Source organism: Arachis stenosperma, chromosome 2 (genome assembly GCF_014773155.1).
Source record: "Arachis stenosperma cultivar V10309 chromosome 2, arast.V10309.gnm1.PFL2, whole genome shotgun sequence".
Lineage (NCBI taxonomy): Eukaryota > Viridiplantae > Streptophyta > Magnoliopsida > Fabales > Fabaceae > Arachis > Arachis stenosperma.
The window spans coordinates 26,744,177-26,760,628 of record NC_080378.1 but is presented as its reverse complement, the minus strand read 5'-3'; the positions used below and the strand labels follow the sequence as shown (position 1 = coordinate 26,760,628).

The 16,452-nt window shown below is 34.1% G+C and overlaps 1 protein-coding gene across 1 annotated transcript; it reads left to right on the top strand.

Moving 5' to 3' along the window:
* The first annotated feature begins 3,894 nt into the window (after positions 1–3,894).
* Positions 3,895–8,949, top strand: LOC130960481 (uncharacterized). The gene is made up of 5 exons (XM_057885884.1): positions 3,895–4,747; positions 4,833–4,932; positions 5,008–5,076; positions 5,188–5,302; positions 8,734–8,949. The coding sequence occupies exons 1-3, from the start codon at positions 4,322–4,324 to the stop codon at positions 5,070–5,072; spliced, it is 591 nt and encodes a 196-aa protein (XP_057741867.1). The 5' UTR covers positions 3,895–4,321; the 3' UTR covers positions 5,073–5,076; positions 5,188–5,302; positions 8,734–8,949.
* The last annotated feature ends 7,503 nt before the right edge of the window (positions 8,950–16,452 follow it).

The window sequence follows — 16,452 nt, the reverse complement described above, 5'->3', positions numbered from 1 at the left end:
TGGACGACGAAGTTTCAGAAGAGTTATATTCCTTTTTCTGTTTATTCATTATTTTTGCATTATCTTAGCTTTTATTTTTCCCTCGCCTTTATCTTTACTAAGTTTGTAAGGGGGATAGGAAATTATGATATGTATGTTTGTAAGCTAGTGTTATGTATATATATATATCTTAAGGAATTGTATCTGGTTTGTATGTACATGTATGTTTATGTTTTCACGAAAAAGTGTTTATGAAAGGTTATGCAGTTTTTAAGTTTTAAACAGGCTCATATTTTAGTATTAAATATTATAAGAGTCATCGTAATACTCGAGCTATCAGAGTGGCGTAGCCGGAAGCGTGACATTTTGATAGTTAGGGTGTTACATTTGTGGTATCAGAGCGGTCTTTCCTGTAGATCCTGAGGAATGGACCGACTATGCTTCACTTGCATACTCTGAGCGTTTGTCATGTATTAGGTCTTATCGAATGACGAGAATTAGAGCTTTATGCACATGACGGTCTATTGATTAATGCCATTAGTCTTGCGTTGCATAATTACTAATATTAGGTTTGACCGGCTTAATACTAGTGAATTATGTATTTGAAAGCACTGATGGGTTATCATAGATGATATACGAGTTTTGAGTAAATTAAATCGCGGGTTTTGGGAACGTTAGAAACTATTTCTCGAGGTTACTCAGTTATGTGCTTTGGATTCTGTTGGATGTCATATGACTTATTGTTTCTTAACCTATCTTGATGTTCTTGTTGCCATTTCTTTTGAGAAGCAGTTTGGTGTTTTCAATCCTATTTTCTATTCATATGCATTCTTCTTTGATCCTAAATTGCATATGCCGGTTTGAATTTCTTGGTGTATCTGCCTTTCTCTGTTTGAACTCTTTTTCTTGATCCATGTAATTTTTCGGCATGACTTTGAACTTGTCTTGATGCAGTGTGCCTTTTTATGTCCTTACTCCTAGTCTTGTTTAAAGAAATGGTGATTCAGTTTTTCTCTTAATTGACTATATTTATAACGAATTTTCAAACTTTTATAAAATCGCTTTTGATTTGATATACACTTATCTATATATAAAACTTCGAAAATTCCTTATGCAATTTAAAAATTATTTATTTCTAATACCTCGAATGTTCTTTTACTGGTTTACCGAACTACACTTACTTTAAGTACAATTTGACTTTTCAAAATAATTTTATTACGGTTCCTATACATAACTCTATTTGATTATGTACTTAGGTATTTTTAAATTCTTAAAGGAAAGGCTTTTTGCTTTATTTCCAGTTAGTTTTCGTTTGACAAATTGACTTTAATTTAGCATGATACATTATTTACGCATTTGTTGTTCTTTTGAAAATATTGGGTTCATACCTTTCATCTCAAGTATGGGCTAATTCTTTAAGCTTTTGTTTCTATGATTGTGATACTTGATTTTGTTTTTAACTAATCTTTTTCTTTTATGAACACCACCAATAGTCTCAGTTTTCCTTCTCTTGTGAATTTCATACTCCTCTAAGACAGCTTGAATTTGTTTCTATCTAGTGTGTTGTCTGTCCTCTTAATTGTCCTTCTTTAGTCAAAGGTTCCTTCTTGAAACTTCACTGTTGATTGAGTTGTCTTTCCTGACGAGTGTTGCATTCTTTTGGACCAATGGAAAGCTTGTTTGGTGTCCCATGCTTCGTGGATCTTGTTTGAACTCCCTTAATTTAAGATCCATTCTTGTTTGGTCTGATTTCTTTTTAAGTACATCTTAAATATTCTTGAATGTTTTTATGTGATGGCAATTTCAAGTGTATTCTTAGAGTTTTGATGTGAACTTTTGAAACAAGTTTGGATTCTCTTAAGAAATCTAAATCAATTCTTCTCGCTTAAATTGCATCCATAGTTATTCTTTAAATTGACAAAGTTGTTTTGAAGTTGGCATGCACTATTTTAAATAAAGTTTTGAAACTGACTGATAAGCAAATTTCTACCTCGGAGTTTCCTTTTCTAAATAGAGTTTAACTTGTTCCATATTTGCTATAAAATTTTATACACGCTTGTTTGAATTTAAAATTTGAGGGTTCTTGAACAAAAGTTTGATTTTCTTACAACCTTGCCACAATATCAGTGTATACCTTTATCTGATTGAGTACCTAAATGTCTTTCAGGATTTTTCGAAAAAAATTGTTTTGGCCTTAACCCAATTGACTTTTATTTTTCAAACCTTACCTATTCTGTCTTTTACTTGGAAACTATTTGGATAAAATGCAATTTAATTTTCTTTTAACCATATTGCAGTTTTGATATATGTTTATGTCACCCTTTTGTGAAATGCGAGTTACATACCTTTCTTTAGCACAGGAGGCGATATTCTTTCAGTTTTTCATTCTTTATATTTAAATGTATTATGTGTACTTATCAGAAATTTTAAACCTTGAGAGTGTCATCGCTAGCTTTAGTTAACCTTATTCTATGATTTTATACTTTTTAACTCAGCTTGATTTAGTTTCGAACTACTGCCTTGCTTATCCTTTTTGTGTTCCTATCAGTCATCTCTGATTCAGGAGTCATCCGTGAGGTTGTTAAACAGAATTTCTTTCCAATACTCTTCATCAATTGTACATCCTTGTTTACTTGTAAATTCAACAGTTCTTTCAAAACTCTTGCGGAGATTATCCTTGTTGTTTGTCCTTCTTTTTCAAAGTCTTTTATCTTTCTGAGTAAACTCGAAAATTATTTTGATGTCACGTGCGATCTTTATGTATAGTAATGCGATGCGTTAGTTCTTTAAGACCTGTTTGTGGATACAGAAGGTGAAGCGGCAAGTGTGCAACGTTATAAGAAGTTGTGAGAGTTTTGTTTCTCGTGGAAGAGTTTGCGGATGTTAGGTTTGTGACCGGTTATGGAGTTGTGAAGTGATTGATAGAGTTGGGAAGTTGAAGTTTCGATTGGGTAAGAGAGCTGTGAGGGAACGCTATATCCGTTGTTTTAATACCAACTTATCTTGTAGCCTTTTTGCCACATTAACTATAGCTCTGCTTTGTGAATGCCTATCTTGACTTGCACCCTATATTGTTTCTCCAAGCTTTTGTAAGGTTTTGAAACCATATAACCCTGTTTGTATTGAGCCTATCTTGATCTTCTTCCTTGCACTATATTTCACCATTATGTTTAAATCTTATGGATATCAGGTATTTGAACTTACGTATATATATGTGTTAAGATCTCTTACTTTTCTAAAAGGTATTTAAGGCTATGTATTATCTTATGTATTATTTTAATTTTTGAGGACGAAAATTTTTATAAGGTGGGTGGAATGTAAGACCCAAGACTTTTGAAAAGTCCTATTTTGAACTAATCTCAGACCATATATTTATTTACAGTTTTAATTTTATAAATTATCTTATTGAGGGTAATTAAAGGTAGTTTTGATTAATTGAATTTGAAATAAATTAAGGTTTTCATCCAAACTCTATAATTATGGATTAATTTCTATTTACAACTTAAAGTTCTAGAAATCCCAAAATAATGAGTTTGGGATATTTAAATTAAGATTTTATCTAATTTTACAATTATTAAGTTATTTTATATATTTAAATTTTAAAGTTGGTATCGTAATTGTGAAATAATAAGAATTTTTATATGATTTGGACTAAATAATTAATATTTTAATATATTAATACTGTTATTTTGAAAAAAATAAAGGATTTAATTATATTACTTTTAATATTTGGATTTGAACATTTTATTGAAAATAATTTATGAAATCGATGAACAAATAGTATTTTCTACATATAACTAGTGTTGAATTTAATTTGGGTTTCAATTACTATATTACTCCCGATTTTATTTGAAATTACAAAACTACCCCTAGCTTAACCCTAACCCTAATTTTTCAAATTAGTGAAACCCTAATTTCCCACCTAGCTGCCACACTCAATCTGCTTCCTTTCCTCCTTTCATTCACACATGAAATGGCAATCAGACAGAGAGGAAGAGAGGGGTCTGAGAGAGCAGAGGAGAAGGTAGAGGGGCTACCGCTTACCCGCTTACCGCCGTCGCATGCACCATCACTCCGTGGAGTTGTGCCTTGCCGCCGGACCGCCTTTGATCTGCCACACGCGTTGTCACCATAGAGAGAGGAAGCAACGCGGTCGAAGAGAGGAGGAGGAAGGAGACCCGTCGCCGTCGGAGCCCGCTTCGTCACCGCCGTTGAGGTCCTCACCATCGCCGTTATTGGAGGTCTATGAACAGAAGGGAGACACGCGGGGAAGGATGAGCCTTCGCCTTCGCCTTCGCCGTTCTGCCTCAACCGGCGTTGCCGTCATGTCTTGGTGCCATTAATGAAGGATGCCATCGCGAGGAGAAGCGTTGCCTCGCTGCCGTCGCTGATGACCCCAGCCACCACTGAAGAGAGAGAGAGAGAGTCCAAACGTAAGGCCTTCATCGTCACTCGCGCCGCCGCTGTGGTGTTTGCATCGCCGTTTCTGTCCTGGGCGTCATCGTCACCATCGGTATCGGTGGAAGAGAGAGAGAGCTTGCGTCAGAGACTAGAGAGATGTGGTCTGAGCTGTTGCTGCCTCTGTCGCGACTGGTCCACCGGTGCCACTGCTGAAGGTCGTCGCTGGTCTACACGCCGCCGCTGTGCTCCTTACTGCCATTGCCGCCGTTCCTGCCGCCAAGGCCGCCACCCTCCTGGCTGCCGCAGTGGTTGTGGTCCTCTGTATGGTCGCCGAAGAAAATCGCCGTGGCTGCTGAAACCACCGCCGGTAAGGGTCGTTGCATTTGGTTCCCATTCTTTCTTGTTCCTGGGTTTTTATGGTCATGACGTTGTTGTGCAATTGTGGTTGTCAGGGTTTTTCATCGCCACTGCCGTTTAAGGTGGCTGCCGGGCTGTCGCCAAACCGGTTCGGTGACCGCCGCTATTTTGGTTCATCCGTTCCTTCTTCGTTCAGTAAGCATTTTTGATTTGAAAGCCTTTTATATTATTGTTTTAATAATTTAGGCTGAGGTGTTGTGGCGTTATCAGTCGTAGGGTTGTGTATCGATGCTTGCGTGACTTGCTCGGAGTTCGCGACTGCTTCATTTCACTAGTTCAGTAAGTATTTATGTTTCGGAAGGCCTTGTGTTAGTATAATGTTGTGTTGGTTAATGAATATGAGTTTTGATAACGTGGGGTCGAGTCCTGATTATTGTATGTTGTGATTAGTGTCACTATGGTTGTTGCGAAAGTGGCTTGGAGCCGAGGTTTTGGTTGTCGGTGATTTCGAGTTGAGGCGAAAAAGACTCAGTGAGGCGTTTGGGCTATCGTTTTGCGTTTTGAGGTAGGGGCTTTCTATATAAACTAATTTATTTAAATTGGAAATTGTTATAAATAGATATGCTGTGCAAAATTTCTGGTGGTTATATGAGTCTTATGAATTGTCTAATTTTATCTTGAATGAATATGGTTGACTGTTTGATTGAAACAATGTCTGATTTTGATAAATTGGAGATTTCTAGATTGGTTGATTTGAGTGATTTTGATCATCTGAAAGTTGAGTTTTTTGTTTTATTGGAAACTGATTTGGTCTTGAACCTGCTGGAAAGAGTTGATGATTGGTTTTGTTGGGACCCGAAAAGGGTGGCAAAGTCCAAGTTTTAGGGAAGATGCTGCCAAAATTTTTATAAAATTCGAGACTTTATTTGAAACGAATTTTGAAAAGGAATGAATTATGCCTTGAATTGAATTACGGATATATGAAATTAGTTTGAACTCTTTTATTAAGAAAATTGTTATATTTTGAATGTAAATTATTTTAGAAAAGAATTAGGTTTCAAAGTCAATTTAAAGATGAAAATAATTATGTTTTGGAAGTTGATTAAATAAGCAAATTTGAAGGAGTTTTAATGGACTTAAAAGGAACTTGAATTTTGATTAACTAATTTTACTTTACGACGTTTTAAGAAAAGTTTGAAGTGTTTTAGGAAACATGACTTAGTAAAACAGATACAATTCCTGAACAATTGGAAACAGATTTAAGAATGAAACTGAAATTAGTTTTTGGTTTAAATGATTTGGTTCTGATCTAAGTAAGTTACTTTTTAAATTGACTCGGAATATTTAGACACATGACTTGGTTTTGGTTTAAATTCAATTTTCTTTATTTAAATCAAGAAGTTAAGGTTTCGGAGGTTTTCAATGAATTTAAGAAATGAGTTAGGTTATTCTCCCCTGAAGTCTTGACACTCCGCTGAGGAATTTTATGACTAAATCCTGATTTCTAAACGAATGATTTTGAGTCTTTCGAAAGATGATTTTGAAATTGGCATGGTTTTGAGATTGTTCGGAAGTGTTGGAAAGAAGTGGAGAGTGGCTCTGTTTTGAAAAGTGATTCTTGGCAAGATGTGAATTGAATATGGTTTTTATTTAAAAGTAAATGGGCCAAGAATGATTTTGAAGTAAGATATTGAGCCTGATTGATGTGTTGAAAATGTTTCTGAAAAACCACTGGACTATTATTTTATATTGAGATTATGAGACGCTATGCGCCCGGCAGGGGCTGTGGTTGGATCCCGCCTGTCAAGGTAGCGGCGGCGGCGTAAGGGCGGTAGTTCATCCCACTTGCGCTTAGATGTGAGGTCGGTGGCAATAGATCCCGCTCGCATCCCTTCGGATCATTAGAGCGTACAGGCGCAAAACCCTGGATAGTGATCCGAGCACTGTATCTCAGGGGTTCCCACACCATGAATCTGAAGGGCAACATCTCCAAGGGGATGTGTCGGGTTGGCAGTTGAACCGACGATGTGATATCACAGCCAGTAGGGTAGACATTCATCATTTGTATTTATGTGACATTGCTTGGGTGTGCATATTGTAATTGGTTTGCCTTTGTGAATACTTATGTTAATTTCTAACTGCTATAATTGTTGTAATTGATATTGATTGTGTTTGAACTACATTATTTGTGATTGTGTTTGATTGGTTGGTTTGTGATGAATTGGTTGATGATTGAGTTGTTTAGGCTGGGGGCCGTGTTGGATTGGATGTGCTTGAGGCCGTGATTGGTATATTAAGTTCTAGTTTTGTATAAAGTATTTGACTGGTTCAGTATAGAATTAATGAACCTATGCTTGGAACGGGATGGTCATTTATACCGCGTAGGTAACTGCTTTCATGGTTGTGGTCTAGAAAAGTATGAAAAATCAAAATCTTATAGCATAGACTTAATTGAACCTATGTTTGGGACATGTTGGTCATTCATATTGTCTAGGAAAAACTTTTTAGATTTTACAAGAAAGGAAAAAGGTTTTGTTTTAAATTATTTGAAAAATTTACCAAGTCTTTAAAAAGGGATTTACTAGATTTCTAATGTGTACCCAAGGTTTTTGGAAAGACTCATGAGACGAGTAATGATCACTGTACTCTAAGAATAAATTTTATTTTATTTTACGTATCTTGTTATAGCAATTTCTGTAATCCTATGGTGAGAACAAGCGAGGACGATGTTCTCACTCCCCTACATGTTATTTCTTTTTAGGATATGGACGACGAAGCTTCAGAAGAGTTATATTCCTTTTTCTGTTTATTCGTTATTTTTTTTATTATCTTAGCTTTTATTTTTCCCTTGCCTTTATCTTTACTAAGTTTGTAAGAGGGATAGGAAATTATGATATGTATGTTTGTAAGCTAGTGTTATGTCTTAAGGAAATTATGATATGTATGTTTGTATGTACATGTATGTTTATGTTTTCACGAAAAAGTGTTTATGAAAGGTTATGCGGTTTTTAAGTTTTAAACAGGCTCATATTTTAGTATTAAATATTATAAGAGTCGTCGTAATACTTGAGCCGGAAGCGTGAAATTTTGATAGTTTGGGTGTTACACGGTGGTTAATCCTGCTTACGCGTAGATGTGAGGTTGGAGGCAGAGTATCCCGCTCACATCCTTTCGGATCACAGAAGTGTGCCCGGCACTATATCCATGTAGGGTTCCCGTAGCTATATTCGTGATCAAAAGGCAACATTCCCATGGGAATGTGTCGGGTTAGCAATTGAACCGACAATGTGATATCATAGTTAGTAGGACAAACATTCATCATTTGCATTTATGTGACATTGTTTGGGTGTGCATATTGTAATTGGTTTACCTATGTAAATACTTATGTTAACTGCTAACTGTTATACTTGTTGTAATTGCTCTTGATTGTGCTTGAACTATATTAATTGTGATTGTGTTTGATTGGTTGGTTTGTGATGAATTGGTTGATGATTGAGTTGTTTGGGCCGGGAGCCGTGTTGGATTTAGATGGGACTGAGGTCGTGATTAGTATGTTTGAGGTCTAGTTCTGTATAAAGTATCTGACTGGTTCAGCATAGACTTAATGAAACTATGCTTAGAATAAGATGATCATTTATACCGCGTAGGTAACCTCTTTTATGTTCATGCCCTAGTAAAGTATGAAAAATTAAAATCTTACAGCATAGACTTAATTGAACCTATGCTTGGGAGATGTTGGTCATTCATACTGTTTGAAAAAACTTTTAAGGTTTTACTCGAAAGGAAAAGGGTTTTGGATTTTGAGGAATTAACTAAGTTCTATATTAAAAAGGATTTTTGGATTTTTGAATGTGAACCTAGGTATTTGAGAAGATACATAAGACGAGCAATGATCACTGTAATTTAAAAACAGTTTTTATTTTATGTATCTTATTATAACAATTCTGTGACCCTATAGTGAGAACCATCAAGGACGATGTTCTCACTCCCCTACAGGTTTTTCCTTTTCAGGATATGGACGACGAAGTTTTAGAAGAGTTTATTTCATTTTCTATTTATTCGATATTTTTATATTATCTTAGTTATTATTATTTTTTTCTCGCCTTTGTTTTTACCAATTTTGTAAGAGGGATAGGAATTTGTGATATGTATGTTTATAAGTTATTGTTATGTATATATAATTTTAAAGTATTGTACCTGGTCTGTATGTATATGTTTTCAATGTAAAAAGTTTTTTTGAAATGTTATACGGTTTTAAGTTTTAAACAGGCTCATATTTTAGTATTAAATATGTTTAGAGTTGTCGTAATATCCAATCTATCAGAGTGGCGCACCTGGAAGCATGACGCTCTGATAGTGCGGGTGTTACACGATATACTATTAAAATTGGGAAGCAGCTTCTAATGAATATCTCAAGATGAGATATTTTTATTCTTTTCTTTTAAAAAAAACATTTACTTAGTTCTCCAACTTGAGACCAAATTTCATTCATTCTTGGGCGCAATTAGAAATAAATTTTCAGGATTAATTTTTTTGAGGTGAATTAAAAATTAGCCTTATGGATTTATGCTCTGTCAAATGTGTAGAGAAAAAATTTATTGACACTTATTTGGCACGGTTTAGAAACATGAGAAATAAGTGTTTTACTCCAATTCCATAAATCAAAGTTGTCGAAATGGTTACTTATGGACTAGAATTTGAAGTTAGAAAAAAATTTGTTAATCGATATATTTTAGTTCTTGTCCAGCTAGCTAAGAGAGTATGACAAATAGAACAAATTAAGAAAGAAAATGAGAATTTTAAAAAAGGTTATAAAAAGCTTACATATATTTGTTTTTCTGATAGTAGTGATTTAGATGAAAAATAGATTTATATTGTTGAATTACGTGGGTCCTCCTTATGTGTGAAAATCTTTGAAGCCTATTAAAAAAAGTTTCTTCATATTTTAAAACTGAAAATAAGACTTATCTTTGTTATATTTCTAAGGTAGACCAAATATTTGAGGTTTTATTAAAGGATACACAACTTATTTTATCACAAGTAAAAAAGATGCCTTCGGCTGATGAAATAGAGAATAAAAAATTTTGTAAGTGTCATCAGGTATTTTCGCACACCACTAATAATTGCGTCCGTTTAAGGGATTTAATACAAAAAGCTATTGAGGAGGGAAGGTTGAAGTTTGAGAATAAAATTACTATGAAGGTGGACATTGAATCATTCATTACTGATTCAAATTATGTTAAGCCATTCAACTTGTCAGTCAATATATTAGAAATTGACACCACAATGGCTAGTGCTCAAGGTGAAAATAAAAACTTGAGGGACTTTGAGCGAGACAAGAAGCCAATTTATCCTCGTTCTAGTGAGGATCTGTTAGATTTTTTGCTGAGAATTAAAGAATCTGACAGCACCATCGCTATGTATCCAAAGTGCAGTGCTATTTTTGACAAAAAAGTTGCAAAAAAAATTGAAAAGTATAAATTCGAAGAAAAGGAAAAGGCCGAGTTGAAAAATAAAATTGCTAAAAAAGAGAATGAAACTAATAAGCTAAAGTGAAAGATTGCTGAAGGAAAACAAAAGTTAGATTGTTAGATTTCTTTGAACAAGTATGTCAACAATGTTAGAATACAACCCATCAACTAAAAGATGAAAACTGTGGTAATGATTGACGAAAAATTTGATGATTTTTCTCAAAAGACAAAAGTCCCTACAGCCAAAGTTTTAAATAACAAATGGGTCCAGAATGTGAAGAATGTGCAGAATCAACCTAATACTTTTTTTAAGAGGAAAAAAAAATAAATAGGTGAGGCTTAGACCTTTTAAGTCTAGATATTACGAGTCCAAATTATGAAATCTGAAGCATGCATAAGATGGAGGTAGTATATATGTTCTAAAAAATGTACCTATTCTTTCAAAGCCAATTTATTCTTGTTATAATCCTAACATGCAGAAGGTTCCTAATTATTCTCCTTGACTAAATGGTCAGAGTTGTTCCAAAGTATTCTCCTATCATAAATTTTGAGCAAAACAAGAACATACCAGAGTATGTTCTTTTGGAACCATACAAGGAGCATGATAAGAGTTTTTCTCCTTTGCCAACTATGGCCAAGTCTATAGAAACAGGCAACTCTTCTACTCACCCTAAAAGCAATAAAAATATAAAAATAGAATTTGGTCAAAAAAAGGTAATAGTTGAGCACAAAGAAAAAAAAGATGAAGACTAAATTACTAATAATTTTTATACTAGTTTTGATGACAACTTAGATGCGATATTTGGAGTCAACCAATTTATAGTTGTGGTGTCAGTGCTTCCTGAAGAGTATATTCAAGTCCAGTAAGTATAATCATTAGAAGATAATTGTTATAATAATATGTGTGGTGGGAAATTGTTAGATGATAATATGTGTGGTGGGAAATTGTTTGAGAAGCCTACTGAAAATGACAAGGAGCATTTGCACCCACTGCATATCAAGGATCGTGTTGATGGAAGGATAGTCAATAAGATTTTGACTGATGGGGGAGCTGCTGTCAATCTCATGCCTGAAAGAATGATGGAAAAACTTGGAAAGACTAAAAAAGATTTGATCAAAAGTAGTATTGGGGTGACAGATTTTAATGAAAAGACTTTTTTGTTAGAGTTGTGATTCTGCTGTCAATTGACATTTGTTCTATTAATAGACCAACTGTGTTTGTTGTTGTTCCTTCTAAGACTGGTTTTAACTTGCTTTTAGGACGTGACTGGATTCATGGGATGGACGTTATTCCATCCACTCTACATCAAAAGTTGATTTTATGTAATGAAGACGGAAAAGTAGAAAAAGTTCTTGCTGACAACAGTACCTATTACTATGATGAGATGCATGTGGAGTTTAGGATGTATAATCCTGGAGTTATGTCACTGACTGTTGATACCAAGGCATTTGATCCTGAAAATATTGAAATGTGCAAAATAGATATGAATGATTTATTTTGGTCCCTAAAGTCGGGACGGATACGACCTCAAGAGAGACTTAGATGATGAGTTTGATGTACCAACTGGCTTGGCTGTTAGCCTATATGGCAGGCAGAGAACGGTGCATTGACAATATACCTTATGATTGTATATATGATGATGGTCCTTTAGGTTTTGAAAAAAATAATATTGACAATGTGAAAAAGGTTGAGGTGTAGGATCTTTTGGAAGAGGTAGATATTGGTAACGGTGATCATCCTAGACCAACATATGTGAGTAAGATGCTGCCTGATGATTTCTAAAAAGAAGTGGTGGAGATCTTTAAGGAATATTGTAATTGTTTTGTATGGGATTATGTAGAGATACTAGACTTGAGTCATGAACTAGTAGAGCATCAATTGCCACTAAAAGCCAACGTCAAACCTGTCAAGCAACCACCAAGAAGATTTGCTCCTGAGGTTATGCAGAAGATTAAGGAAGAGATTGAAAGACTTCTTAAGGCTAAATTTATAAGAACAACAAAGTATGTCAACTAAATTTTCAATGTTATTCCTGTCATGAAAGAGAATGAAAAATTAAGAGTTTAAATTGATTTTAGAGATTTGAATTCTACAACACCAAAAGATGAATATCCAATTCCTAAAGTTGATATGTTGATAGATTTTACTACTGGTCATGATATTTTAAGTTTTATGGATGAATATTCAGGCTATAATCAAATATACATAGCTAAAAAAGATATGTCAAAAATCGTATTTAGGTGTCCAGGTACTTTAGGAACCTTTGAATGGGTTGTGATGCCATTTGGGCTTAAAAATATTGGTGCAACCTATTAAAGAGCTATGAATAAAAGTTTTCATGACTTTATTAGAAATTTTATAAAAATCTATGTTGATGATGTAGTTGTCAAATCAAATGATAGAAAAGAGCATCTAAAAAATTTTAAAAAGGTATTTGAAAGAATGAGAAAGCATAAATTAAAAATAAATCCTTTAAAAATGTGTTTTAGTGTGAGTGCAGAAAATTTTTTTGGTTTTTTGGTGCAGAAAAAATGAGATTGAAATTAACAAGAAGACAATAGCTATCTTAGGGACTCCTCCTCTAACTAACAAAAAATAGCTGCAACCATTTCTAGGAAATATTAATTATCTCAGAAGGTTCATTTTCAATCTGTTAGGAAAAATTAAAGTTTTTGCGCCTCTAATCAAATTGAAAAAAAAGGAAAAGTTTCAGTGAAAATTAGAGCATCAAGAAGCTTTTGACAACATCAAGAAGTACTTGACTAATTCTCCTGTTATAATACCTTCAAGGCATGGAACACCTCTAAAACTTTACGTGTTAGCTTCAGAAATAACAATTGGTGGAATGCTGGCTCAAGAAGACAAGGATGACAACGAAATAGTACTTTATTATCTAAGCAGAGTACTAAATAATGTTGAGAGCCGTTATTCTCCAATTGAGAAACTTTGTTTAACTTTATATTTTTCTTGTCTTAAATTTAAGTACTATTTAATTCTTATTTATTTGATTTCTAAGTTTGATATTTTTAAATATATGTTGTCTTCTCCAATCTTTAATGGTAGACTAAGAAAATGAATGTTGGCTTTGACACAATTTTCTTTACATTTTATTCCTACAAGAGCCGTTAAGGGACAAGTTCAGGCTAATTTTTTGGTTGACCATTCCTGTATTAACATTGATGAAAGTTTGCTAGATTTCGTTGGTTTGGTACCTTAAAATTATATTTTGATGGTTCATGCCATAAAGGTGGTATTGGTATAGAAATTTAATTATTTTCCCAAATGGCGAGCCAAGTAAATTCTTCTTTGAATTGAATTAGTCATGTTCCAACAATGAGGCAAAGTATGAGGCATTAATAATAGTATTGGAATTATTATTAGCAAGGTTCTGAAAACTGAACCGGTCATCGAACCGTTTTGACTACTGGTTCACTGGTTTTCAGGTTCAACCGGTTCGACCGTGGTTGAACCGAAAAAACCTTTTTATAATGAAATAATAAATAAAATATACATAAACACACTAAAACTATATGATCTTATCAATTTACAAACTCAAAATATTTTTTAAACTCTCTTAAAATATATGTTTCCAAGCACTTTTGTCATCATCATCTTCAGCTTTGCATTCATCACTCAATTAAAAAATCTACAATCCTAATCCTCTATGATTTCTTTTGGAAAAATAAAATTCCATTCAAGAAGGAAACCACAGCTATAAGTAATTGAGAATATTTGTGAGACTCAACACCAAGAAGAACAAGTATACAGATAGAGCAGTACCAAACAATCCAATTCTAAATTCCATGAATCATAAACAAAAGGGTGTCTAAATATCCACAGAATCAATCAAATTTAGCATTAAAAAGCATCAGAAACCAAATTTTGCAGTTAAAGAATGAAGTAAAAAATATTAGAAATGAGGGGCTTGAACCACTATCTTCTGCATAAGAATACACTACATCATCAACAGCACTCCAAGACCTCAAACAATAGCATCATCTTCATGATTCCTTGCTCTAAATCAATAACATGGGACATATGCTGTTTGTAATTTTTTGAAAGCATAAATTGGTTTAAAATTAAAACACAGCACAAATAATCACTCTAAACTCTGTGAAATCAATAAATCTCACAAAAATTCAAAAACAGTATACTCATAAATAAAAACAGCAGCAGCAGAGTAACAAACCCATTTTAGCAATAATTTTGACAACATAAAATCAATTTCTTTGATTGATTTCACATTCAGAAAATCACTAATCAGTTTCAGAACAGACACAACAGAGCAATAACAATACAATCCAATACAGTTTCAGTGTTCATCATGTTGAATCACAGTTCAGTTTCAGTAATCACTAATCAATAATCACAGTACAGTTTAGCTCTCTCCAATCAATTGAATCTTGAATCAGTTTACAGTTTCACAATACACAGTTCAAAGAAAAATAAAACAGGGAGAGTGGGAGACAGCGAAGGCACCTTCAAGGCTTCAACAGAACATGCAACAGGGAGAGTGAGAGTGAGGCAGTGGAAGACAGCGAAGGTACCTTCTCAGTTCGCAACGGCTGCTGCGGTGGCTCGACCCGTGTGAGAGTGAGGCGTTCTCACTTCTCAGTTCTCGAACGGCTCTGCGGTGGCTCGACGGCGGTGGCTCGACCCGTGTGAGAGTGAGGCGTTCTCACTTCTCAGTTCTCGATGGCTCTGCTGTGGCTCGACGGCGGTGGCTCGACCCGTGTGATGGTGTGACAATGACTGAGTGAGGCATTGGAACTTGGAAGCAGCTCAATGAAGCCTGCTCGATGAATGAGAACTGAGAAGCACTGAAGGAGTGAAGGCTGAAGCAGAGAAGGGAATGCAATTAGGGATCTCAGGATTTTGGACATTTATGGATTCAGCAACTAAAAATGGCAGCGTTTTGTTGCCATCCAAAAAACCCACTAGAAAAATTGGTAAGGATAAGAAAATATTTATTCCTGTGAGAGAAACAGAAGTATTTTTGTTGAAAAAAATTAGATCCAAAAGAATGGATAATTCGAATTGTGGAATATTTAGAGAACCTAAACCTCAGCGTCGATAAAAAACTTAAATACAAAGCTCAAAGTTATGTTATAATGAATAATGTGTTATATCTATTGACGAAAATCTTTTGACATATTTGGAAGAAAAAGAGACGTATTTGGATCTTGCAAAAGTGCACGAAGGAATTTGTGGTGCCCATTAATCAGAGAAAAAAAATGAAATGGATTATAAACAAGAAAATATTATATTGGCTAACCATTCAGAGAGATTGTATAAATTATGCTAGATCTTGTGAGGAGTGTCAAATATGTAAATCTTCAACATATTTCAGCATCAAAATTGCATGTTATAATTAAACCATGACCATTTAGAGGTTGGGTTTTAAATTTGATTGGGCAGATTCACCCACCTTCTTCTAAATGTCATAAGTTTATTTGGGTTGGTATTAATTATTTTTCTAAATGGGTAGAGGCTATTCCTTTGAGGGAAGTAACTCATAATGAAATAATTGATTTCATTGAGGAACATATTGTGCATAAATTTTGAATTTCTCAATCTATTATCGCTGATCAAGAACCATGTTTATTGAAAAAATTTTCATAAAATATGCCAAGTCTAGGGATATAAAAATGCTTTCTTCTACACCTTATTATGCCCAAAACAATGAATAGCCGGAGGTGACGAATAAGATTTTGATTGCATTAATTAAAAAGTGCATTCGAAGGCAACCAAAAAATTGGCATCAAATTCTCAGTCAAGTTCTCTGGACTTACCGAAATTCTCGAAGTAGTTCTACTGGAACCACTCTATATAAGCTAGTTTACAGTCATGATGCAGTGTTGCCAATTGATATCAATTTATAAAGTATAATGGTGGCTAGATAAGAAGAGATACCAGTAGTAAATTATTAGAATTCTTTGTATGACGAGCTCAATGAACTAAATGATGAAAGGTTGAGAGCTTTAGAGTGGGTGATTTAGCAAAAGGGATTATGTCAAAATCATACAACCGTCGAAATAAAATAAAGATATTTGCAGTTGGAGATTTAGTGTGAAAAATAATTTTTCCTATGAAAAAAGTCAAAAGCTTATGGTAAGTGGTCTTCAACTTGGGAAGGACCTTATATAGTTGACAAAATTTATTCTAAAAATGCCTATAAGATTATTAAAGTTGAATCAGGAAAAAGAGTTCTTTCAATAAATGGCAAGTATTTAAAAATGTATA

Bases quoted from the DNA above. Each gene is read 5' to 3' on its own strand.
- LOC130960481 (XM_057885884.1), top strand. From the start codon at position 4,322: ATGAAGGATGCCATCGCGAGGAGAAGCGTTGCCTCGCTGCCGTCGCTG. The intron at 4,748-4,832 runs GTAAGGGTCGTT...TGTGGTTGTCAG, and splicing joins GGCTGCTGAAACCACCGCCG to GGTTTTTCATCGCCACTGCC. The intron at 4,933-5,007 runs GTAAGCATTTTT...TGGCGTTATCAG, and splicing joins ATCCGTTCCTTCTTCGTTCA to TCGTAGGGTTGTGTATCGAT.